This window comes from Eurypyga helias, unplaced genomic scaffold (genome assembly GCF_000690775.1).
Source record: "Eurypyga helias isolate BGI_N326 unplaced genomic scaffold, ASM69077v1 scaffold3281, whole genome shotgun sequence".
NCBI lineage: Eukaryota > Metazoa > Chordata > Aves > Eurypygiformes > Eurypygidae > Eurypyga > Eurypyga helias.
This window is the reverse complement of record NW_010232608.1, coordinates 15,049-40,400: the sequence shown is the minus strand read 5'-3', so window position 1 is coordinate 40,400 and position 25,352 is coordinate 15,049. Positions and strand designations below refer to the sequence as shown.

Below are 25,352 nucleotides of genomic sequence, written 5' to 3'. Positions count from 1 at the left end.
TACCCTGCGCCCAGTAGCCCTGCAGCAAGTGCTGTGTCCACCACAGGAGACCTGTTGCTACACTCCTTTCTTACCCTACTTCCTGCTATGCTGTAAATCTCTCTTGGGGAAATGCTATTCCCTAATGCATATGATCAGTGTAGACCCCAGCAGCAAGTAAAGAACATGCACTGACTGGAACATGCAACATATTCAACATCTCTTGCATGGAAGCAGAGAGAAGAGGTTCAAATGCACACCTTAGCTCCAAGCACTCGATCCCAGATAGGCATATACAGGTTCCTCCAGTTTTCCCCATAGCTGGTAGTTACTGGTGTTGCTCATTAGAGATGACAGAGACTGACTGCAAATTTGATGGCAGAAAGAAAGTGCCTGCATGCAATCCCTAGGGCCAGGTACTAGCGACTACAAGCCTCCCTGAGACTCCGGCCGATGGCGTGGCACCAGCAGCTTGGTGCAGAGAATCAGCAGAAAGGTCCTCTGCATTGAAATGAGCATAGAAAACTGAGGATTTGAGAGGATAAAAAGTATGTGTGTTGCTATCACAAAGAACAGGCTTGTTTCAACTAGTATATAAAAGTAATCTCTCTTCCCAAACTACTTCTGACTAATCGTTTCTACTACAAGCACTTGTCTCTTGTGCCACAGGCACATTCCTAAGATCTGTTGCTTTCATCTTCTCATGCCCCACCTACCAATCCTCCTCCAAACCTAGTGACCTGGCCAAGTCCCTGTGCAGGCATCACCACTTCCAGTGTTACAAAAACCCTGAGAGAGTCATCTATTACTCCCTAGTGCTTACATACTGGATGATTTTTAACACACACTCAACAAGAAACAGACAAGTACATCGGGCTCATGGTAATCTTAAGGAATTTTCACTGTGCTCCATGAAGCATCTGTAATCTCTCAGAGGGGAGAAAAATATTGCAGACAATCTTGCAATGCTTTTCAATACTGCCAGCTAAAAAATATCCTGAATCCTTGCATGTATCACTGCCACTCTGAAAGGGAGAATTTTGATGAAATTATAGGGAATTCAGATTTTCTTGATTCTGACAGAAGAGCCTCTGGTAAAGATTATATTCGTGGCATCTGTCTTTCATCCCCCATTATCAAAAAGCAGACGATGAGTAATGCTGGAAACGCACAGTGTTGAGAAACTACAGTTTTTGTTAAAAGGCATCGTAACTCGGAGAGAGCTATTCTCTCCAAAGAACGCGAGAGCTGCAACTTGAAGCCGGATGCAGAATTACTTGGCTTGAACAGCTGGGTATTTGCAAGGTATTTCTGTAGGACCACCGGATAGCTGGGACTCTTCTTAACTATGGGACCTATAATTTGAATGACTGCTAGACCAAAGGGACTAATTGGAAAAGATTATCAATTAGGACGAGTGTTCAACAGAACAGCTGAGTTCCCAAAGAGCAGAAGGACTTAACGTGCCCCCATGTTGCTGAGATGGAATCATTTCCTCTAAGGCATGTCAAAGGAGAAACTTCAACAGTCTCAAATGATAGGTGAGGCACCGGCGGTACCGAGAGGGGGTCTGAGCTGTGCCACAAGAAAGCAAATGAGGGACTGACTGTTCAGGTGTCAGTCATATCTATCCTGATGACTGTCAGGAGGTCCTATAGGTGACAACTCATTGTGAGTACTGAAAACAGGAGGCAGGGAAACAAGCTGAAGAAAAGCATATGAGGATGTTCTGACCCTCTGAACCCTTTGGTTGGGAAGGAAAAAAAATTAAATGGAGGTGGGGGGAATCAGAGTGGCATAAAGACCACGAACTGCACCTTAAGGTGGGAAAAAATAAGTACTGAAATCATTCAAAGAAAATACACACAAAGCATAATCTAGAAAACTTTTGAAAGCCTGAAGAGAACAGAAACTTTGATTAAAGGAAAGCAAAATGCCTGTCAGAAGAATAAGAAATCAAAAGGTGGAAAACTCCAAGATAGATTCCTCTCCCCTGCTTTAGTGATGTATGTTTACTTGGACAATGAACTGTGGTGGAACAGGTACCCAAGCCTGGAACCTGCTCCTCCTGCAAGACAGGGTGAGGGCCCGGGACACCAGAAGCTGTCCATCGGTGCCTGGGACTGGACCGGTTGAGAGCTCTGAAGAAATTCCCAACCTGATACCTGGTACCTTCACAAAAAGAATTAGTCTAAGCCAGACCCTAGAGGACTGACACAGAGAAGGGACCATGGAAACGGGAAGCCACTTTGCTCCCTTTATCTCATCTGGAGAGTTGGAGTATGTGAAGGCAGCTGAAAGTAACCAAGAGCCGAGAAATGAGCAAGGCCTGCGACAGGCTCCCCCAGAGAGCTGCTCATCTCTACCACTGGGAATCATCTTCTTGCCTGAGGGGAGAACACCAGTTTGCATACAAGGTACCATCTGAAGAAGACAGCTAGAGGCGATGGATAATGGCAACACAGAGCAGAGAAACTGAGAGCACACAAACTCGAAGTAAAACATCATCTCAGAGTTTCTTGCCCTTGCTGCAATTTTGATCCAACACTGACTCCATTAAACACATATACATTAGTGTTCTGACAATAAAGGTAATTTGAAGTATGCAAAACTAATTTTTCTTTGCCGTGTTTTGCAGAGATAGGAATGCTCTGCCTTCTCCTCTTATTTCGGCATTGCTCTGCTACATAGTACTGAAAGGGTCCTGCAGTTAAAACATAACTGCACAAAAAATAACTGGCATCTCTAAACTGGTAGGCATCTCCTGTTCTTATCCTGTCTCAGAATCTCATCACCTTGCATTTTTTACACAGAAGTTTCCAGGCTATGCAGGGAGACTGGTTCGTCGCTGGAAGACACCTGTGAAAACACAGCAGTATTACAAGGCTAAAGAGTAGGAATGTTTAAAGATACTTCCAGCACATGCCTCATGGGTGCAGTTAATGATTCCTTTCAGTATGTTTGGCTAAACTCTACAAGGGTACCACGGCTGCTGAGCTCGGGCCAGTAATCAGTGCAGGCTCTCTCCTGGTTGGTCTTTCTTGTTCCGAAGGAGCCAAAGCAGCCAGAGGAGAACCCCAGCAGCTTGGCCCAGCAGAAGCTCCTCCAGGCTCTCTCGCAAGAAATGAAAATAGTTCAAACTTGGTTGAGGCTTTGAGGGTCTCTCAAGTTTCTGCTTCCTTCTGAAGGATAAACAAGAGGTAACAAGAATCTGCTGTACGTGTTGGTTATTTAGCCTGTGCACAGCAACTCTGGTGTACCAAGGGATTTTAATCTTTGTGTAAATATTATAGCCATCCACAGCAATGCTTTAGGGGAGAAACAAAGAGATTTATTCAGCTGAAACCACAGGGAGAATGTCAATAGGCACAATGCAAATTGCTTGATTTGGAGTTTAGGCCGGATCCTTGTTCCGATCAAATGAACTGTGGAATGTTTTAAAACAACTCCTTGTTTGTTTTGGGACAGTGTAAGAGAAATAGGGAACACATGGCTACAGAAATATTTGGGGAGCGACAGGGGAGAAAAGGCAGAAAGAGCACTGAACAAGGATGGGGAGACTGAATTTATTCCCAGCCTTTGCCAGCAGCCTGGTGTGTGACTCAGGCTAAGTCACTCCACCGCAGCATGCCTGGTTTCCCCATCCGTAAGATGAAGACACTGATAACTTCTCTTTTCAAGCACATTTTCTTTCTAGTGATGGAAAGCAACATGCTAACAGGATGGAAACCTCCATCAGAGAGTTTTGCTGGCATACCTTTTGCTGTCTGGATGACATACAACCACCATGGAAGCTACATCAAGCTCCTCAGACAACTTCCACCCTAGGGCAGATGGCTGACACCCTACGTGCCTGCCGGTCGAGGGCCAGGGAACCATCCAGAGGAAAGCTCCTACAGTGAGATACTGACAGCCCTGAAACTTCTGCAACATAAAACAGGAGCCAAGGAAAACCTTCAAGCAATGCAACATGAAATGTGCTCAGCACAGGGATGAAAGACCAAAATCAAGACCATAAAACCCATCACCTTTGGCAAACAGACTGGCAAAAGTCACAAAGTTCTTTTAAGATATTCACTGAGGAAATTATTTTCAAGATAGACGCCAACTGCATTCTCAGTTTATTCCTCCAGGTAAACTACAGTTGACATTTTCAAGCATTCAAAGATCTGTCTGAAGTGGTCACAAACATAACCTCGAAGTTTTGAAAATGCAGCCAGCAGGAAGCATTCTATGCACATCCACCCAATTACTGCTGCCACCCGTTTCAAAATCCACAGACCTGAAAGAACATAGGGAACCCCTACAAGTGACAAACTGCAGTGTGAACAAAGTGTGCTGCTTTGCCCTACGTCACTCCACTATCTCTGCTCAAAGTAGGTTCTACATGTGTCAAAGATAATCCCTGTTGAAAACCACGACCTTGGCAGGTGTGTCGTATTCAGAATACCACACCAGAGTCAAGACCACCATAACAACCCTGAAAATGAACAGTTTAGGCAATGTCCTGTATCAATTTTGCATTTAAGTGTTACTTGAGACCTTATTGCAGCCTTCCAGTACCTGAAGGGGCTTACAAGGAAGCTGGGGGGGAACTTTTTAAAAGGGCCTGTAGTGACAGGACAAGGGGTAATGGGTTTAAATTGAAAGTGGGGAGGTTTAGATTAGATATCAGGAAGAAGTTCTTCACAGAGAGGGTGGTGAGGCAGTGGAACAGGTTGCCCAGAGAAGCTGTGGATGCCCCATCCCTGGAAGTGTTCAAGGCCAGGCTGGATGAGGCTTTGAGCACCCTGGTCTAGTGGAAGGTGTCCCTGCCCATGGCAGGGGGGTAGGAACTAGATGGTCTTTAAGGTCCCTTCCAGCCCAAACCATTCTATGATTCTGTAAGAATTTTTAAGGAGCACAAGTAATTTCATCTCAGCTCTAGACAAAGCGCAAAGCGATTTAGTTTAAAATGGAAGAGAACATAAAATTCATCCTGAACAGATAAGAGAGGATGCGGGTTGTCTCTGCTATTCCCTCAAACTAGCTGAAAACACAGTATCTGAGAGATTTGCCTCAGAGAGGCCTGAAAGACAGGAGAAGGGAATCTCTGTTAAGATTAATTCAATATTAAATTTTATGCAGCTTTGTTTCCAGCTTTGATCTTTGTTTGGTTAGAACAAATTGACTTTATTTTATTTAACTCTACAGCTTTCTTATAGCTTATTGCAAGGCTGATAAATGTGTGGTTCTCCCTCAGGAAGTAAAAAATTCAAATTTTGACCTCCAGGAGGACTCCAGACCTGGGAAGTATCTCCTGCCAGGTGGCAAGGCCCACTATGGACAGTGAGGGGGAAGAAGGGAACCCACACTATGAGGAGGAGCTCCCTATGGCAGGCACAAAACAGCATTCACCCCACGAGAAGAGATGGACAAGAACATCTGAGATCTTTGGACAAACCTCAGAGCTGCATTTAGAAATAACATCATTATGAGAGATCCAAAGGTTTGAAGCTACCTAACTTCAGCTGTTTTAATAGGGTTAGGGTAAGTGAATTCTCCTTCCTGAGGCAGAGGACTCGCATGGCAGTGCACTGTTTCATTACAGATGCTGAAGGAGCACAGTTCCACTCAAACTGTTCTTCATGTGCTTGCTTGTTTCTCGGCTTTCTCTGCACCTCGCTCTCTAGCTCATTTCAAATCCATTCAGACAAGTTACATATTTTTGCTTCTGTTTCTGAAAAAATCTAGACAAAGACACAATAACTGAAAACATAATTAAGAGAGATGCAAAATGTAAGGTAGTAAAACTTACTGGATCATCAATATATGAGATGATTACACATGTAAAGCACCTAAAATTATATTCTGCCACATTAAAGGACATTGTTCCTCTATTAAAAAAAGGGGGGGAGGGGGGGGCATAATTTTATCTCTGAAGTTATCATTTGGTAAAAACTGAAACATCTTTTTAAAAATTAAATCAGAATTACCAGATATAAATCCAAGTTCTGCAAAAAGCATCTGAAAGGTCTGCCAAAATTCAGACTGCTTCGCTCACTCTGAGTATCATGTATGCTACTAACTGTGAAAGAGGACAGCCTGAGGTAGTATAAATGTGAACGAGTAGGTATTTTTCCTTTGGAATATATGCAACAGCTAATAAGCCCAGGTAAACTGCTTCCAGTCAAATTAAACTGATACTTACGGAGTTGCCAATTAAACCTAAACTGAACTGGAAAATTTACAGGCTTTTCTCTGTTGATCTACCTCTCGGCAGATTTGGGAAAGCATCATAGCACACATGAGTCGTTTTACTCCACTGAGTAATTACTTGCAAGCTAAAACGCCTGCCCACTTCAGTTTTGCTTCAGTGAAGATCCTGGGGAAGCAGACCAAATCTCCAGGAAAGCATTAAAGACCAGAAACCTTACATCCCTGCAGATTTCCCTTGTACCAGGACACCATTCTCCAAATACCTTGTTCCCTTCAACAGACAGAAGTCACCAGATAAAGGGCCCTGATTTCCAGATGCACAAGGTGGCAAGGAGGCACACAGGTATTTGGAACTGTAATAGGCTATCAGACTGTATTGGTTTCATGAGCACTGGTAATGTTATTAGTCGAGTAATAAGCAGTGACAATGAACAGTGGACGGAATACAGTTCTGATGAGCCATACCTAGCTCCTTTTGTATGTTGTCAGGGATTCCTGTAATAGTCTTTCTCCTTTTGACTTTCTTCGGCCGTCTTACCACCGTGTCAGTGTAAATCAGAGACCGCCGAATGCTGGCTTGGCGGTCGAAATTCTCCCCTAATACATGGTAGAACAAGCAAAGCAACATTACTTCCAAGCACGCTGACATCATGCACTTTCTTCCACTAGTTTTGTTGTAGAAATGGAAAAAAAGGCATTAATAAATGATGTTAGCTTTGTCCTACAATGAAGGTTTACACTGAAGGGAGATACGGCATATTGTCACAGTAAGGCTTTAGACACACGTATCCGTTACACGGTACTGCAGGTTTTAAAAGGAATTTTGGCTTCCTGAGCCCTGTTCAGATCTGGTGAGAGCAGCTCTGATCTTACAAGTGAACAGAACCCTTGCTTTAACCTGGCCCTTTGTGGGTTCTTTTTGTGTGGTTTTGTTGTTCTAAACTAATGAGCAGCAGAAAAAGCAAACCTGCTCATGAAAATGGAAGATCGCAGTGGTTTATAGAGGAGCAGGCATTGCTACTGGCAACAGCTATTGCAATGCCTTTGCACAGCTCCATCATTAAATCACACGAGAGGCTTCTTTTCCATTCCAAGTTGCTCTGAACCTGTCAAGTGTACCACATTTCCGGTGGCGATCCTTTAACATGAATACAAGTAAGTACGACAGAGCACGCAGAGATCAAACTGATCCTGTGGTCTCGTAAATATTTCAGAGTGGAGGCTGCTTAAAACTGAAACTTTATAATGTAAACAATTATAAAAATATACAGTGGCAGGAGCTGAAAAAGCGTGTGTGTAAGTGCACGCTGCCAGACAAAGCCTTATGATGACCATGTGCTGTATCATAACGGGACCCAGAAGCACCACTATCATTAAGCAGCTTTTCTTCAGGAATTCCCTGTTGTTTAGAGGTTTATAATTTGGCCATTTTACTAGTAGCGTGCTAAAACTTGCTCTATAGATTGCGAGCTAAGTTAACCCTGTGTCACTTCTAAAAATCTAACAACTACCCCCCATATCTCACAAGTAAGTTCCCTTTTTAAAAGTTAAAGCATTTTAAAGCAATGCTAAATGTCCTTTAGGTGACCCACATAAAACTTAAATGTAGAAAAAACTGATTAACACATGTTTTTTGCCTTGTATGCTTTTTTAAACTTGATGACCAAATTATTTACCTCTAAAAAGTGATTAATGCACAGTAACTAATACCTCATAAATATTATCCCTGGCTGACTGCACATCGGTATGATGTGTGTCGTGTAAATAGCACAGAAAACCTCGTTATCTCTGTAACAGTTAACGATACAGTCATATATTCAAGTATAGCATGTGGACTCGGGAAAATGCAAGGAAAAAATGTAGCAGTTTCATTCACCACGTTGTAAACATAAAGACTCTGACTCTGTTGCTCCCATAAGCCACACTTGTCCTATGGGGAATCCTTGCAGCTCCAAACAAGTGCCAGTTTCAAAGTTTTGGACTTACTGAAGTCAGGGCACATGAAGGGAGGAGGAAGCCCATGGGATCCGTAAAATTTAGGGCACCAGCTTAGTAGAAGCCCTGAAATATTGAGACAGACTACCCACTGTCTGGGGCATTACCACTATTAGGACGGTCAGGACTGTTAGGTAATCCTGCCAAGCAGGATGATGATAGTAATTCTAGCCACGTTATAACAAATCCAAATAATTTGAAGGAGAAAGTTCTGCATCTCTGAACATATCTTTATCCATTCAAAGGCCAACAATTATGCCCGAGATGGTGAGTTGCAAGGAAATTAAGGTATGGCTTCGAATGCCTTGGAATAAAATGTAAATGGCATGTAGAAGGTGCAAACAGGGAGAGAGTCTTTTTCATGAAGCCTCAGGCAGCACAAACAGGATGACCATGGGGAAACGTTACTGTGGCAAGTGATCCACAGTAACTCCTTGCCCTGACCTACCCAAGAGCTAACTCAACCAATCCATCTTCAGTGGCTTTTGATACACTGTGCAAATTCGTATAATTTCAAAGTAGCAGCTTCAGCAAATTCCAGGAAGCAAAATCAGAATGTCCCAGTCTTTTTTCCTGTCATCATCTTTTTTTTTTTTTAAATATTGGTGTGAACTTAAATATATTTTGCAGATTTAATGATACTTTTCACCTTCTGTTACAGGTTTTCAACAAATCACCTAAGCATTCATACAGTTTACTCACTTTTCCCTCATAGAGTTTACTTAGTTTTCTTGGATTCACCAAAAATATTTAAGTATGTGCTTAAATCTCACTAAGTCAGACAAGCCGGACTCAAGAAAATGCTTAAATGTTTGGCAGGATCCAGCCTGGTGCTGATGACCTCCACCATCACCAGACTCCTCCATCTGAAAAGAAAGTTAGTTCTGGAAAACCCATGAGAGCAGACACCATTTTACACCCTTTTTTATCTCCAGGATATGCAAAAGCAAAGACTGGCCACCACAGAAAACTCAGCCCAACCCTTCCAGGCCAGAATAAGCTCAGCCCAGGCACTCCCAAAACAGCTTCCAAAACTGGATGTCTACTCAGCAGCTTGTCAGCCTCATGCAATGCCCCTGCACCTTCAGGCTATCCAATAGATTTTTACTACTACTGTATTAGCTGCAACCTGTTCACCGAAGAGGCCCGTGAGCCGAGCTCACGGAGCATTTGTTGCACAGCCACGAGAGAGGCCATAGTAGCAGAATCATTACTAATGCACTGCTGAAAACGCTGTCAACTGCCGGCAGCCTCTTTGGAGGTTAACCTTTTATTTCATGCCAGGAGTAATAAAATGGGAGTTTTTTGACCTCTCTTCTGGGATAGTGAGAAAAAGAGCAAGCGAAGGAAAAAGCCAAATCAAAACAAAAACCAACGATGGTTTGTTCCACGGCACGCTGAACCAACGGCACTGCATTTTTGGTTGGCTTTTTTCCTGCCTCGTGCAGTTAACATAAGGGACTTCACAAAATAAAATTACTCTGTGTGTGGGAGGGCAGAGGAGGGGAGCAGATTGTGACTTTTTAAAGAGGAACAAGGGCAGCAGCTTTTCTTGTATGTAGCTCGTAGCCTGTTACTGTTGCTTGCCTCGTTTCACAGTAGCAATATAATTATTCCAAGGGAAAGGAACTGGTGGATCCCAGAGCCCAGGTCACATACTGCAACAGTAGGCTTCCTGTACTGCCCTCCCTCGCTATCCTTTCCAATTACCATATTTATAAGGGAATAAATGATGAACAGCACACTCCGAAAGGGTGGAGCGTCACGTGCACGTGCACTGTTTCTACCAGAGCAGTTGAGAACCACTGAGTTTGCCCAGTGCAATTCAAAGGACACAAGGTTTGCAACACCAGTCAAATTAAGCTCGTTGAAATGACAAGTGTGATTTATCCAAAGAGTAATGTTCCCAGAGACACTGAATTAAATCAATGAGAGTTATTTGGTCTCTTTTACCTCATTTTTCTTTCCATCTGTTGACTTCCCCCATATATTTTCAGTATGCAGGGTCATTAAATCCAACAGCAGATCACTTGCTGTACGTATACCCTGTTCCTGCTGTCACAGTATCTAAGCCCTGCTCAAGCTTATCGAGTATGTCAGATTAGCTGCTGTTCCCACAACTCGGCCTTCTGCACCTGCACCCTACGTTTCCTAGAAAATGCCAACTGGCCTAGTAACATTTTGGCACTGTGTTTATTCTCCTTCTATTAATTTCCCAGACCTGGAATGTTCATTATTTTCTGTTGTCTTCATGCTGTTTATTTCAAGTATTTTCTGCTGTTTATTTAAGGAAATGTTTCTGGTTGATTTCTTGGAGCTCTCTGATGTTTGTCACAGAAGTGCTGCTCCTGTAGCATTTCAATATTTAAATACTATTAAATAATACTCTTGAAAATACTAGTTTCTAAAAATATAGGCAAAAAAATTATTGGGGAAGAGATTGCCTAAATTACTTTCAAAACAAAGCCAAACAATGCAAGCTATTGATTGTAAGGGAAAGCATGGAGCCTGAGCGCGCCATATGGCGTATGAAATTAATTGGATATTGAATATCATCCTGGTTTTGGCAGGCAAACGGTCAGTTATTTGAATTAACTAATAACAGACAATCTTGATACTGTGCAGAAAAACAGGGAATATTAAATTGAAGCGATACTTCAGTCTTTCACAGAATTTCTATTTACACACCGCAAAGTTAGCCTTTAACGTAATTCAACTTCCACAGAGTGGGAGTTCTGCAACTGTAAAACCAAAGAGCATTTGGAAAATCGAGAATCAATACACAGCTTGTAACAAGAAAATGTGGACTATTGTCACCTAAGTGTAGTGTCTTACAAGGAGTCTTGCTCGAGCATCCATTAACTTGCTGTTCTTTCCTTGCTTTCCTCGACACCTAAACCTCTTATTGCTGATAAAAATAAGACCCTAGAATTCTTCTTCAGTTTTGTAACACTTAGTCATTAGAATACAGAAACACCTGATAACCATCCTTACTTAAAATTCCTAGAAGAAAATCCTGAAATATCATTAGCATGGCTTAAAACATCATTTTCCGTTACAGAAATTCAGTGCAGTACATAGCAAAACACAGCTGTTTATCAATCCTATTCTTGTATTCCATGAATATCTAATGCTGTTTCAAGCCCACCTTGTGTAGACTACCTTCATTAATGATCATTTTAAGGGATTTTTGATCTCTAAGTTTTGAGATAAACTATTAAACACAAAACGCCGTTTCCATAAAAAGGTGCAGTAAGTAATTTAAAATTCTTGCATCAAATACATAAGCATCAAAATACTATCCCACTGTATGGATCCCCTTTTATCCATTCCCTCCTTCATCAGTGTAACGTAATTACTGAAATTAAAAGCCTACCAGTCACATTAATAGGAACCACATCTGTTTGGACTGCTTGTGCTTGTTGTCGCATTTTCTCTTCGGGGGTTGGCAGTGGGAGTGACTTAGTCCAGTTGGTTTGGGTGTTGATATCCGATAGCTCATTTGAAACTGGAGTTTTAGGCCTTTTGATGGTAATAAGCTTTTCTTCTTCTGGGGAAGAGACAGGACACTACGAACAGAAATACATGCAACAATGTAAGTTTACTACCAAGAAAAAAAAGGTATGACTATGGTATTACTAAGAAGTTGTCGCTGCAGTCAGCACAATTGCTTGAGGAGCAAAATACATCCTCACAACTATCACGCTTTGACTTACAAAAATAGTGATTTAAAACACAAAGCACCCCACAACAAAACACCTGAATTGTATTTACCCAAGCCAACTGATGAGTCCAGGGAATATATACTAATGAGAGCGAAAAAGAGTAGTCTTGAGCAGAGCAAAGCACAGTAACCCGTTATCTTACACACTGACCTTGTCCCTGGAGTAGTAAACCCTTCACAGTGCCCTATGAGGAAGACGAGATTTGAGCTCTGCTTCGCTCTACCTGTACCAGGTTGTAGGGATGCATATGGTCTCAGCAAGAAGCTTGTTATCAAGAGACAGGTTTTGGGAGAGCTCAGTAAAAGAATCAGCCAATGCACTTTATAAAACCATCAGACATGGATCAGTGAGGCAGCAAGAATTACTTTGCTTTAGCCTTGGAGAACTCAAGCCACAGTCAAGGCTTTCCTTTTGCCCATTTTTCAAGGATGAAACAGCTAATATCAGTAGCCATAAAATAGTTATTTTAGAAGTCATTCCTTATCAAAGTGGCAGATTTCACCTCCATGACAGACTCAAAAAAACCCCCAACCAATGAAATAAAAAGCTTTCTGCACCAGAAGAGGTTGCAACAGCTCGTGTAAATCCTTCCACCAGACAAAGTTATAAGCCAAAAAAGCCATTTACTTTTGGGGCTCAAGTCTGTTTTCATTACAAGGTCCTTGTTTGCAGGCCAGTAATGGCAGAAAAAGCCATAATGTACCTTTTTACTGACAGCACAGAACTAGTCTACAGCAAAGCCCGAGGACAGGCAGGTTCAGGACACACAGGAGGCATCACTGGGGCTTCTAGCAGGTGGTCACAAGTTCCAAGCAAATCTGGGAGAAGCAGCCTTCTCTCCCCCAGGCTCCTGCCAGCAAGGCATCCCTAGGGAATCCCAGAAGCAGGAGAGGAAGGAAGACCTGGAGGAAAACCAACCTTGGCCTCCTCCAGATCCCAGGCAAAACAGAAGGATCATGGAAGAGGAGTTGCGTAGAGGTTGCAGCACCAGCAGAGATCTCTCTGCAGCCTTCCCACTCTTCTACTTCAGGGGTGTTTGCTTTGGGACCTCCCTCTCTACCACCCGACCTGCACTACAGCCCTCCTCACTTCGTCCTTATTCCTCTCTCCCTTTGGAGAGCAGACTACTACCCAAAATAGGGCTGTCAGCACTGCATCACCGCCTCCCCCAGTAGTTACTCCCTCACTGCTGTACATAGAAACAAACATCAGAGCTATTTATAACAGATGGGGTGTTTTTAGTTATTATTATGGGGTTTCAGTCTAGGCAATGTGTTTTCTCTTGAAGCTGAGTGCTATACAAAAGACGTGCCCAGACACTGTGCCACAACCACTGTTTATCAATTCTGATTTTAATTTTCTTCCTGTTACCATGAGGAGTTTCTGCTGTTTATAAACGAACAACCATTTATTTATTCTATTATGCTTCAACTCTACATCCTTTAGGACTGGGTCCAGATAAAAAATAAAATCAAGTTCCAAGAAACAAGTAAAATAAAAGTAAAACCTCTTCAGGTAATAATAAAAGAAACATTTCAGGCAATGAAATTACTACTACTGTCATCCTGTGGTTTGGAACCACACTCTGAAATGAGAGAGCTCCTCGAGGAAATAACCCATTCCTGTCATCCTTGCATTTCTCTAGGAGACAGGCTGCGGATGGGATGGATGCTGCTCTCTAGGAAAGGGCTCAGCCCTGCGACAGCCCCACCAATTCTTTCAACACAAGCTTCTTGAAAGACACCAGTGTTTTTTCAAGCCTGAGTTGTTTTAAAAAGGCTATAAAACCATATGAATGCTTAGCTTTTTATGAGTGTGTGTACCGACACCATTTATACATATACACAAGTGCAGGCACACATATTAGGGCCTGTAGTGACAGGACAAGGGGTAACGGGTTTAAATTTAAAGTGGGGAGGTTTAGATTGGATATCAGGAAGAAGTTCTTCACGGAGAGGGTGGTGAGGCACAGGAACAGGTTGCCCAGAGAAGCTGTGGATGCCCCATCCCTGGAAGTGTTCAAGGCCAGGCTGGATGAGGCTTTGAGCAACCTGGTCTAGTGGAAGGTGTCCCTGCCCATGTCAGGGGGGGTGGAACTAGGTGGTCTTTAAGGTCCCTTCCAACCCAAACCATTCCATGATTCTATGTATACGACACCTACACACAAACACAAGCAGTTTCCCACCTCACAACACTCAAGTTTATAAAAAACCTTCATGAACTTCAGCAATATGGGCAAGAAAGGCCACTGCAGAAGGGAAAGCTGTCTGCAGGCCGTACTCCCCCCAAGTTAGGTTTAAGAAAAGCCAAGAGAGAGGAAGGGTTTGTAAGGAATGTGGACTTGGGGTGCTAGCCCGGTGCCACCAGGGGCACGTGTGTGCACTTAAAGGAGTAATCAGGGGTGGAGGCAGAGAAATATTGCTTTCCCTCTTCCACAAAGAGATCTTCTCCGCCTGAATCAGGGCTCAAAGGGAGGCCCCTCAAGCCTGGTTTTGCAGTTTGCATGGGGTGAGGATGAGCTCCAGTGATCTTCAGATACTCTGCTTGGGTGACACTGTCAACATCGATATCTGTCACGTTCCGACTGTACTGCAGTGCCAGGTCTCAGCTGTCACACTGCAGTCACCAGGGGCTACGCCATCGCATCAAGTGGCAGAGATGCTGGTTACAAAGCCACCCTTCCTTTCCAAGGAACTTGCCCAAACCAAGCAGAAGTCTTTCTGTTACAGTAGATAAGCAGATTGAAAAACTGAAGGATGTACTGCAAGACAATTTTAATTATCCGAAAAACGTGGAGCAACAATCACAATTTTTTTCAGAATTAAATGTTGAGAAAACTGGGGACAGATGGAGGAAGACAGGGAAAAATGAATCAGCCCAGTGAGCATGTAACAAACAAAAAGCAAATGAAAACCCAATCGTGCAGCTGAGGTGAAAACACCATGTCAGTAAGACTATTTTTTGCCACAGGACAGTGGTGTGTACACAAAATAGTTCAGTAAGAGTTGTGGATGGGTTTGGGTGTAGGAAGGCATGTTCATGTTCCATCTGCAGGTGCACTTTCCATAGTCCCCGACTGTCTCTACTTACATTCTTTCTCCTAAAGGAGAGAGAATCACGACAACAGCGGGATAGTGCTGCAGGTGCACTTTCCATAGTCCCCGACTGTCTCTACTTACATTCTTTCTCCTAAAGGAGAGAAAGGGGGATAGTGGTTTTTTGATGTGAAGATACTTTTAACGGGCATGAGAAAGCCACACACAGCTTTATTGCACAGAGAGGAAGAGAGCAGCTGATCATTCAGCTTTCTTCACACAGAAATTATTTACCTTTATAATCAGGATGGAAATAGGGATTTACATGTTTTTAGCAAACAGTCATAGGTGTAAAACACAGAAGCTTGCTGGAAGATGCAGTGAATTGCTGCTGTATAACAGGAAGGTCTTCTCAGGTTTCTGTTGTATCAGAAATAGAACTGGACAAGGCAGTACTTTGAGACTATGTATCTGCTTCACAAAGCTGGTTGGCTATGTTCTGACTGTGTTCGTAATGAAACAGAAAGCACTTGTCTCATTTTTAAAGCATCTCTGATTCATAGTGACTTTACTGCTAGACTTAAATGGCAAAATTTCTGTGCAACAGGACGTTAGACTCGCCTCCCCAGGAAAACCTTTTTGGAATTTGTCTGTTTTAATGGACCAGGGAAGAGGGAAAGGTGGGATGGAATGTGAAAGCATCAGTCTTGGACCATCCAGTGTTTCCATAAACATGCATTAGAGGGGAAAAAACATGGCCTTTCAAATGGGAGTTGAAATGAGAATCCAGGACAGAAACAGCCCATGGCAGGGGGGTTGGAACTAGATGATCTTTAAGGTCCCTTCCAACCCAAACCAGTCTATGTTTCAATTAATACCCTGTAGACAAGCTATATGGCTCAGCAAGCCCTTGCCTTGTTGACCTATTCTCCTCCAGCCTACTCAGCCATGGAGATGCAACAAAGGGTTTCACTATCTCAGCACATTCATGCTACTTGAGAGGTCCCAGAAGACGAGCAATTCTATGCTGCGTACCTTGCAGCATACCCTGTTTATTCTTAATCTCCTTATAGTCTACCCCCTCCCAAATTTTGGTAGAATATTCCTTTTTATTACTTCTACACACAGATCTTCAGTTGCACTAGCCAACTCTGCTATCGTACTAAATCCTATACTTCGTAACATTCACTGTCTCATCCTGGAAGGGTTTGGTTTCTGGTTTGTTTTTTTTTTTTTTTACCAACCATCAAGCAAGTTATTCCCTTAACCAGCACTCCAGAAATGTTCCTTTTTTCTTTCTCTACTCTCTTACAATGAGACTAAAAGCATTAAGAGCATAGGGCACCAGATTAGAGCTCTAAAATCCTACCTGGTATCTGCCATAGGATGATGTCCAATCGACAATATACAGATGCAGTTAAACCAGAGGATACCTTCCCCTGAATGTTCTCTCAGCACTGGATGGAGTCGTTCCCCTCTCCAAGAAATTTCCCAGTTGTTTCTGAATCCATGTAAACTTTCAGCATCCACAGCAATCACACAGTGAGTGAAGAATTACTCTCTTTTGTTTGTTCAGAGAGTTTCTGTGCTCACTTCCTTACGCTCTGGCATTCTATGCTTTGTCCTGCTGTTTCAACTCAGCAAACCGAGCGGTATTTTCAGAAAAAAGCGAAGCAGTATGATCACCAGAGCTTCCAATGCAGGGCAGCAAAGCCAGCTGCGGGCACCACCACCCAGAAGTTTCTCCAGTTCTGCCAGAGCCCAGGCCTCGGGGATCTCAAGCATTCCCACCTCCAAACTTTTAGATTAGACCTCCTCTCGTCCCTCAAGCCAATACAGTTAATGGATTTATTTTCACTTAGGATACTGAAAAGACGACTAACAGTTTGGCTAAGTGCAGTGGCAAAAATACACTTTCCCACCCACCCCTCCCAGGAATAGGCAAAATAAAGGTTTTTTTCACCCAAAGATTAACAGACTGTATTAAGGCAGAGTTCATAAAAAAAATGACAGGACCCGGGGAAAAATACCATGAGTTTTTGGCATAAAAACATTTTCATAGATGGAATAAAGACATGATGTACTGCATGCCCAGGAGCAAGTACTCTCCGTAGCTCACATTCATAATTAAAAAAAAAAAAAACCCACATTACTCCAAATGTCTAAAGTTTTTCCTTGGCTATAAAAAACAACGAAGCAGCCAATTAAATAAAACACAGTGTTCATTGATGGGAGGGGTTGCAAAGGAGGCAAATGTTAATAGACATAAAGGAGTCAAAAAACTTCAGTGAAGCAAGTAAACAGAAGATACTGGATTGCAGACAAAAAGGAATAATGAGGAAAAGTAAAGGAAACAAACCTGGCATGACATTCTTCTGTTGAGCAGTTGGGGTTTGGGTTTTGTTTTTAAACAGAAGCAGGCAGTGACTGAAGGCTAAGAGCAGAATAAAACTGCTTATATCCTAAATGCTACAAGAAACATCAAGCTGCAGATTCGGCAGCTGGATGGTCCCACTTGTGGGCAAGGTACCTTGTTGCTCCAGGGAACCAAATGACAGCAGGCGCTAATGCAAGACTGAGGGATGCAGTCTAACAGACTAGACTGTTGAGTGAGACAAAAAGAAACAAAGAGAATGAGTGATAAAAAGGGAAAGAAAAAAGGAGAGAAGAACACACAGAAGACAAATACTTTCAATATACACAACGTATACATTTTAGAACATAAGGGGAACCAGAGTTTGAAAGTTACATCTCAACATATATTTGACAATGGGAAAACAGCAAAACTGAAGGATAGGAATAGGTCCCAAGTCGTGTCACCAACAGAGGTATGTAAGAGATGAGAAAGGACAGTGTGATAGTCCCGAGATGTAAAATCCAGATAAACCAACTTCACCTCCAACAAACTCAATGAGGATCAGTACTTTGGTGGGGTTGCCGGCATGCAACTAATGTAACTTCTAAGAACAAGCGTTGAAAGCAAAAGGGTAGCTCCAAGAACTTCATTTTACATCAACTACCACTCACAGACTTCAGCTTTCTGTGTTTTCTAATTTTGACTGCTTGCGTTTTTGAGTTGGGCAACCTTGCGCGCTTATCCCTAGCGATTTTCCTTTGGAATAGCAAATGTTCTGCTTATCTTAGACACTTTCAAAGACTCACGCTGAACCATGTGCTTTGTGGTATGAATAATTACCCTCTGGTGACAGACACCCACCTCCACAAAACCTGAGAACATTTGTGGATCAAGGTCTCCTCTCACATCACCTACCCGTGGTTTCATATTATGTCTCCAGCAGAGACAGACAAGTGGAATATCTGGCTACATTGTTTTTTAAAAAGCAAATGAAAAAGAGAAGGGGAAGATGGTTTCCTTTACGAAATCACCATGCAGCAAAACATAGATTTTCTGCAAGTTGGCAATTATGTCAACTTAGAAGCAGATTTCCCAACAATAAATAGCTATTCATCCATCCATCATTATTCTGCTGTTCTCGAATTTCAACTATTAAGTACTACATGTACGGAATTTAAATGTTGGCTTTTTTTGCTTTAAATAGACAAGAAAGTTACAAAGCTTTCATCTAGTGGGGAGAAGTTCACATTTTGAATCACAGGATTTTGGTGACCCCAGTTCCACACTGTCAGCGAAGAACTCTTCTGACAGCTGAAATATTACTTGCTCAAGGCATAAGACTTACTAGAATTACTTGGCACTTTACCAGTGAGATTATAATTCAAGTTGAGAGATGCATTGTGGTAAGTGTTCATTTTAAAAAAAGGAGTAAAATTTTAGGCTATTACAAAAAAAGCCAATTGGAAAAAGATGCTGGCCAAAGGACACCACTAAATACTCAGTGGTACCATATGAAGGGAGACTCATGCTACCTTTTACAAGGGATTAATGCCTCTCTGAGCTGCAAATAAAAGCGGCAGGGTTAAGGTTCTGACATAATCAGTAACATCCAATACTGTCAATTTGGCAACTATCTTTCTCCACAGCTCTGAATCATCCTTCCAGCTAAGAAGAGCTGAAGGAAACTACTCCAATTTGAAATGGACGCGCTATCCTATGAGATGCTCCGAAGAGGCACCTTTATTTGCATTCATATTTTTCAGAATGCACAGAAATTGTTAGTGACATGTTAACACCCAAAAACCCACCTTAAACCCAGATAAGGATGACAGCTCTTAGTCTCTAAGAGGCCTCACCTGTGCCTATATGCTCTCATTAGAAATGTTTAAAAAAAGTGTATTTAGATCTTCTAAAATTTTGTGTGTTTTACATGTGCAGAGGGTCACATGCTACACAGCACTGGCTAAGACCAGTTGATAACATACATGTATCCATATATTTGCAGTACATTAGTAGCAACAAACAATGTGTTAATACTTTCCCCAGTGGAAATCATAACTCCACTGATTTCAGCAACGTTTTGCAAATTGTCACTACAATGCATCCCACACTATGAATGTGCCTTACATTCTCTGCTCACTGCCAGCACATACCACACACAGCTAAACAAGATGCTCTAACATTCCCTGCCAGCACATGGGTATAATGCAATCACCACCTGGATGAGAGACTGTACATATTCCACAACACCTTTTATTATGGGATTAAAAACCATGGAGGACAGAACTGAGAACACTGTAGCTTTTAAAGTGAGTTCTCAAGATTTGCACACTTTGTATAGTGACTGGTATTTGGTCCATGCTACAGAGGCACATACGTTTTAGTAACTATTCAAAGAAATCAAACTGCTTTACAATCAAGGATATCCTCCCACTCTCTAAGCAACAGCAGTTTGTGGCATTTTAGAATATCTATCTTGAAAGTCCCAGAAGCTCCAGCATTTCAGGTTTGGCAGCCAGGGTCCAGCGCATCTTGCTGTCCACCCTAGCGGTAACGTTCTAGCCCGTAACACCAAAGCTGGCTTCTCTTTCGGAGCCCACAGGCACAACAGAGTAATGTAAGGACAGGGGAGCACAATCTCTTCTCTAGAACACTAATGCAAGTTACTAAGATTCAATTACATAACTAAACTGATGTACATAATATGTCTTCACTATTTTCTTCAGACTCGTGCTCATCTGTCCCTTCTCTTTATCTGTTTAACTCATTTCTAGATTATAACCCAAGCGTACACGGAGTTGAGATGTGGGCATATAAACCTGAAAACCATGAAGCACACTGAAAGAAAGCTATAAACCCAACTTTGTGGGCAATCCTTCCTTCTTCTGGATGCCTTTATGCAAAGAGCTGTGATGCGTTAGGACAAAGCCTCTACCTACAGGAACTGCTTAACCGCCTGTGTTAGCAACTCGGATGGCGCACATTCGCCATCACAATGCACTGATGGCTGGTTAAAGCTCTTCTGCCACCTGAATGTAAACTCGTAACAGACTGAGAACAGCCACCCTTGCTGGGCCTGCCCTCCAGAACTTATCAAGCTCCTCCTGGCTTTCACACCTTCCATGTGCCAGTGGGAACGTCGTATGAACACATGGGCAGAACTGGGATTTTTAAAAGACTACGGAAGTCAGATGACCTAATATCACGGTAATTCAAGAGCAGAAGCATCTTCAAAATCTTCTAAAATTCCTCCCTTATTTGAACAACGTTGTGGCAGGCAACTAAACTGCACCGGGCATGAATTCTTTCCAGCGCTTTGCCCCCCGCCATTTACCTTTTGTTCAATTTCTTCGTAATCATCCTGGTAACTTCCACAGATTGCACTGGAGGACGAGGAGAAGGTGGGGCCCTGAGAGTAATACTGCGAGCTCCGGTAGCCATCCCGCCGCAGTTTGTCACACTCTGCCGAAAGACAGAGAAAGAGGAGGTTAATGTACCACAGGAGCCACTACTGCTTTATGCCTGGTGTACTTAAAACACCCAAACACTTAGAAAAGTATACAGCATTTCCCTGAAACTGTTTATCACACATTGGCATTGTCTGCCCCAGGTAACAGAACCCAAAGGCGCATTTCTTGTATTTGTATCTGTAGCTTCCTCCTCCCTCACATGTATTATATACATATGCCCACACACAGCGTATACAGACATGGCATTTCTTTAACTTAGAGATGGCAAGAGCTTTGGAAAGAAGTGGGAAACGGATTATGCATGTATTTATTTATTTATTTAAGCGAGGCCTGGCTCAGTGTCTTGACAGATGGCATCATCTTGCAGGATGGGAGCCGGAAGCATGTGAGTAGCACCGGGGGTCTCATTTGCCAGGCCAGTAGACATCCATTACGTGCCTTACACTTGAAAGGATGATATTGCTCGCTACTCAAGCACCATCTGCTAAATAACTCTGGCACTGACCACTTGTCTTCCTGCCCACAGAAGAGACCATTTATTGTGATTTTTGGAGAAAGGAATGCAAATCACGGGGATCTCCAAATCGCACGTCACTGCAGAGCACATGTAGTTGAACAGCAGAGAGTTTTCAAAGCTCAGAAAGAATTCAGAGCAAACATGCATCCCCACTCAAAATGCCCACAATCCCAGTCAGCATCTCATCCCCCTCACCCAAGTTTTCCACAATCATCTTCCCGCCTCCTAATTGATATTCAGTGTGACTGTGCTAAAGAATAACAGACGCCAGAGCATAAGGAAAAATTAAATGTTCAAGATGCGGCAACCAAACTCATCAGCCCAGTCAAACTGTTAGCTTCACATTTCCAGAGACAGATATCTGAATCTGTTGGAAGATGAGGAAAGAAAAAAAGGAAATCAAGTATTTGGTACATTTCTAAGGAACCTGAATTTCTGCACAACAGACAGGCATCACCGTGATACCAAGTGCTTTTATCATCACTTGCTGGAGAAAGACTTTCTGTGATTATATCATCTGTTTCCCTGCCCTCATCTTTTTAATACCCCTTAAAATGGAAAACAGGCCATGTTTATACTGAGGGCTAGGTTGTAGAGAGGCTTCTGCCTGGCAAACACTTAAGTGGAGTTACAATTTCCAACTCCAGCATACACTTCCTCTGTTAGATGCTTCTGCGACTGAGGTCTGAGGACTCCAGTGCTGATGGGTTAACTGACCTAGCGCAACCACAGCTCTGTGATGATTTAATTATTGTGGATCTCCCTGCACCTGCACATGCCCATCAAGAAAGCAAGCTTACAACTTGACAACTACCCACGTCCATCACAGGCAAACGTACGTCCTGGCTTACCACGTTTCCGTATGGAGTCAAAAAGAGCAGTATGGCATGAACCTGCCACTTAATCTCTCGACTGAAGGACCAAGGATGGTGTGGTGGGTTTGGAGATAGAGAATTGCTACTGGATCTCAGGAACAGAGGGTGTGTAACCCTGTTTACCTGTTTTCACGTGTGAGCATGCTGACTGCACGCATCTGGCAAACAGCTGCTGCACTTGAGGGGGTGTGTGTGTGAAATGACTGCCAGCAACCACAGCAAAACAAATTCCTCGACCGTCCCTCCAAATCTGGCACTGGATGCAGCACATAACACTCAAAAACGTGAGCACCCTGACAGGCTGTTTGTCAGTCTGAGCTACAAATCAAAGGGGTAAGCGACCTGTGGCGGAACAAGACAGCCCGAAGAGCTGTGTCAACCTGTAGCACTGGTTAACACGCAAAGTTGTCAACTTAGGTGCTGCAAGTTTTACCTTCAGATCAGTCGCTAATCACCACAAACAAACATGAAGACAACCTAAGGGGTAACATAAGAATGCAGTTATTTTTCCTCCTGTTCTTGCGATAAGGCCCAGGGTCAAGTCTGGTGACTTCTGTGACCAGCAACAGGCGTCACAGCACGCCCCAAGGCCCTTACGGAGCATGACAGATGCACCCTCTGGTATTAATTGTTTGATTCTATTTATTTTCCTAGCCGAGGAGATGAAGATGTTGAATAGTGCACCTCACAAAGTGCGTAAGAGCCCCAAAAATTTAAGGAAGTCAACACTGAAGGTCTTAAGTCCACCGCAAGTTCAAGTGGACTGACGGTAAAAAACTGGCAGTTCATCAAGCTCACAGCCTCCATCTGTGCACAACACAAGACCCATGTAGCACCAGAAGCTCTTGCAGCAACACTGCTGAGAAGCCAAGAGAATCACTACAAGCTGCCAGGTGAACCACACCAACAAAAAGGTTGTTTGTCCCCAGAACAGCTTTTCTATTTGCACGCTGTCACTGTACATTTCGCAGCACAGCAGGAAACACGCACCCTGGACAGCACCCGAGGCAGCAAACCTCAGCAGAGGGTTTCGGCGGATATCTTCCACTTCACATTGCAACAGCCCAGAAGTAAAACACAAGGTCAACCACTGCATCTAACTGAAGCTCCGGTTCCTGCCAGACTGAGGGTGGCAACTGCTGCTCATAAACCGCCCTAATAATAGTGATGAGATGGAGCTAAAGGTGCCCACAGTCCTCTGCAAGCAATCAGGTTTGTATTTTTCATATGAATGGTTTTTTATTTATGTAAAATATATCTATGAAGAAACTAGAAAGTCTTACTCTAGGAAAAACTCCAGGCATGTTTCCTTTTTCCCAGAGGAGCAATTGCTGGTCCTATTCCCATGATCCCAGAGAGGAGCACTAGACACTGAGCTTATGAAAAAGTTCTTACAGTTATGCACGTTAATTCAGAGACAGAAAGCTGTCTAGGGAACAGAAGGATACACGCGCTTCCAGTTGTTAGCAATCTTTGGTTTTAAGAATGTGACACTACATTAGCGCTAGCTCAACCAGGGACATCCAGACTCTTGAACTCAGCAGCAGGGTTGCCATTACCCACATTATCCAATACACAAAACCATGCACAGGCCTTCCGTATTTCTCCCTCAGAACTGCCAAGGCAGACCCCAAGAGACTGCATCAGGCAGGACACAAACACCCACTCCTGAGGATGCGCCTGCCAGTTCAAATCTGCAGCACACACTTCAGCCAAGCTCAAAGCCAAAATCTTGCATGTGTCTGATCCGAATGTGCAGTAACATTATTGTGCTCCAGATGAACTGGTTTTGCTTACACAAACGCTGACCATTCACCCAGGAGGACCAGGAAAGAGCTACTGCCTTGGCAACTGCCATCAGTGGTTGCACTGGGTAGTGTCACAGCACAAAGGCTGAGACTACTTTCCCTTCATCCCCCAACTGCTTCTGGGGCTGAGTGAGCAGGGGTGCTGCCCGTCGCCTTCTGCTGCCCTGCAAGTGCTTTTCTGGCTCGGTAAAACCATCGGTTCTAGTCCTCCTCAATCTATACTTGTGATACATTAACTTTGAAAACATTCTCTGTACTATCTACGTTGCTTAAAAGTGACTGCAGGCAGATTATACTGTAATTTATTCCTACTTTCGTGGTAGAAGTCAAACCCTTCCTAGAGAAGGGAATTTTGCCTGAAGTTGAGTTTTGCTGTTCACAGAATGGTTTTAGTTCAGCATGAAGAAAGTGTGTAGGAAACGTGGTTAAAACCCTTTCAAAGGCCGCCCTGGCCGCTTCCACAGTTACTCGATAGGACGTCAGGAAAATGTGCAACGGAGAAGAAAATGCGTTAAAGCTGTCAGTGCCCAACACCAGTACATGCGAGTCACTGCCATACACCCAACCGCTTGTCCGTCTGCTCGGGACTGCACTACCGCAGGGTTTGCTAAACCCTGGCATTTCAGGAGCGTGCTGGGTGCGTGCTTCTCGCCGACAGCAGGTGAGCGCATCATCCTTCTCTGACCCCTCCTCCCTCCATCGCATGGGTATCGATCGGCAGCACCACGCTGAGAGCAAGGGCTCAACTGAGCTGACTGCGATTCTGCACCGGTTTGGAGCCACAAGTATAGAATTCAGCACTGCTGGGAGTAACTCCATCTCTCCTCGTAAAATCTTATAGCCCCTGTGACAGGCCAACAGGCCAAGTGTATGAAAATACCTCCAAGCCTCTCAGCCCAGATCTCCATTTTATATCAGGAACTCACACTCCATCGCAGCTGACCCTGAGCTGGTAACACAAAACATCATCTCACAGGCAGAGGTGATTTACTGCCTTTCTAACAACTTGAAATCATATTCTCACATAATAATTTGAGCCACAAATCACCAGAGTGGACAGAAGGCACAATATCGAGACCCTGGTAATTCACCTGACATGGTATTAGCGTGGAAAACCAGGCTTAATGTTTACCTTGTCTGCTTAGTCAGACCCACACACTTCACTGCTCCATGACAGAAGGAAGGCTGGGTTTGCTGGGAGGGGGCTGGATGTGGGGTCTTTTCTTCTCCTTTAACCAGTTTTGGTAACACTTTGTACCTGCTGAGCTTCCTACCCCTAAAACCAGTCACAGTATCTTGAAGGTTCTATGAAGGAAAATGCATCATCCTGAAATGCATCATCCTGCCAGCAGCAGAGCTGGTCAGGGAAGATGGATTCACAGTCATTTTCAGAA

At 43.3% G+C, this 25,352-nt stretch overlaps 1 protein-coding gene across 1 annotated transcript in view; it reads right to left on the bottom strand.

The window, feature by feature from the left end:
- The window catches only part of NHSL1 (NHS-like 1), a gene marked incomplete at its 5' end in the record, with an annotated part of 49,524 nt that overhangs the window by 11,758 nt on the left and 12,414 nt on the right, over positions 1 to 25,352 (bottom strand). Inside the window, 2 exon segments of the mRNA XM_010161433.1 lie at positions 11,549 to 11,741; positions 20,623 to 20,750. Of these exon segments, the coding sequence (XP_010159735.1) occupies positions 11,549 to 11,741; positions 20,623 to 20,750 (321 nt within the window).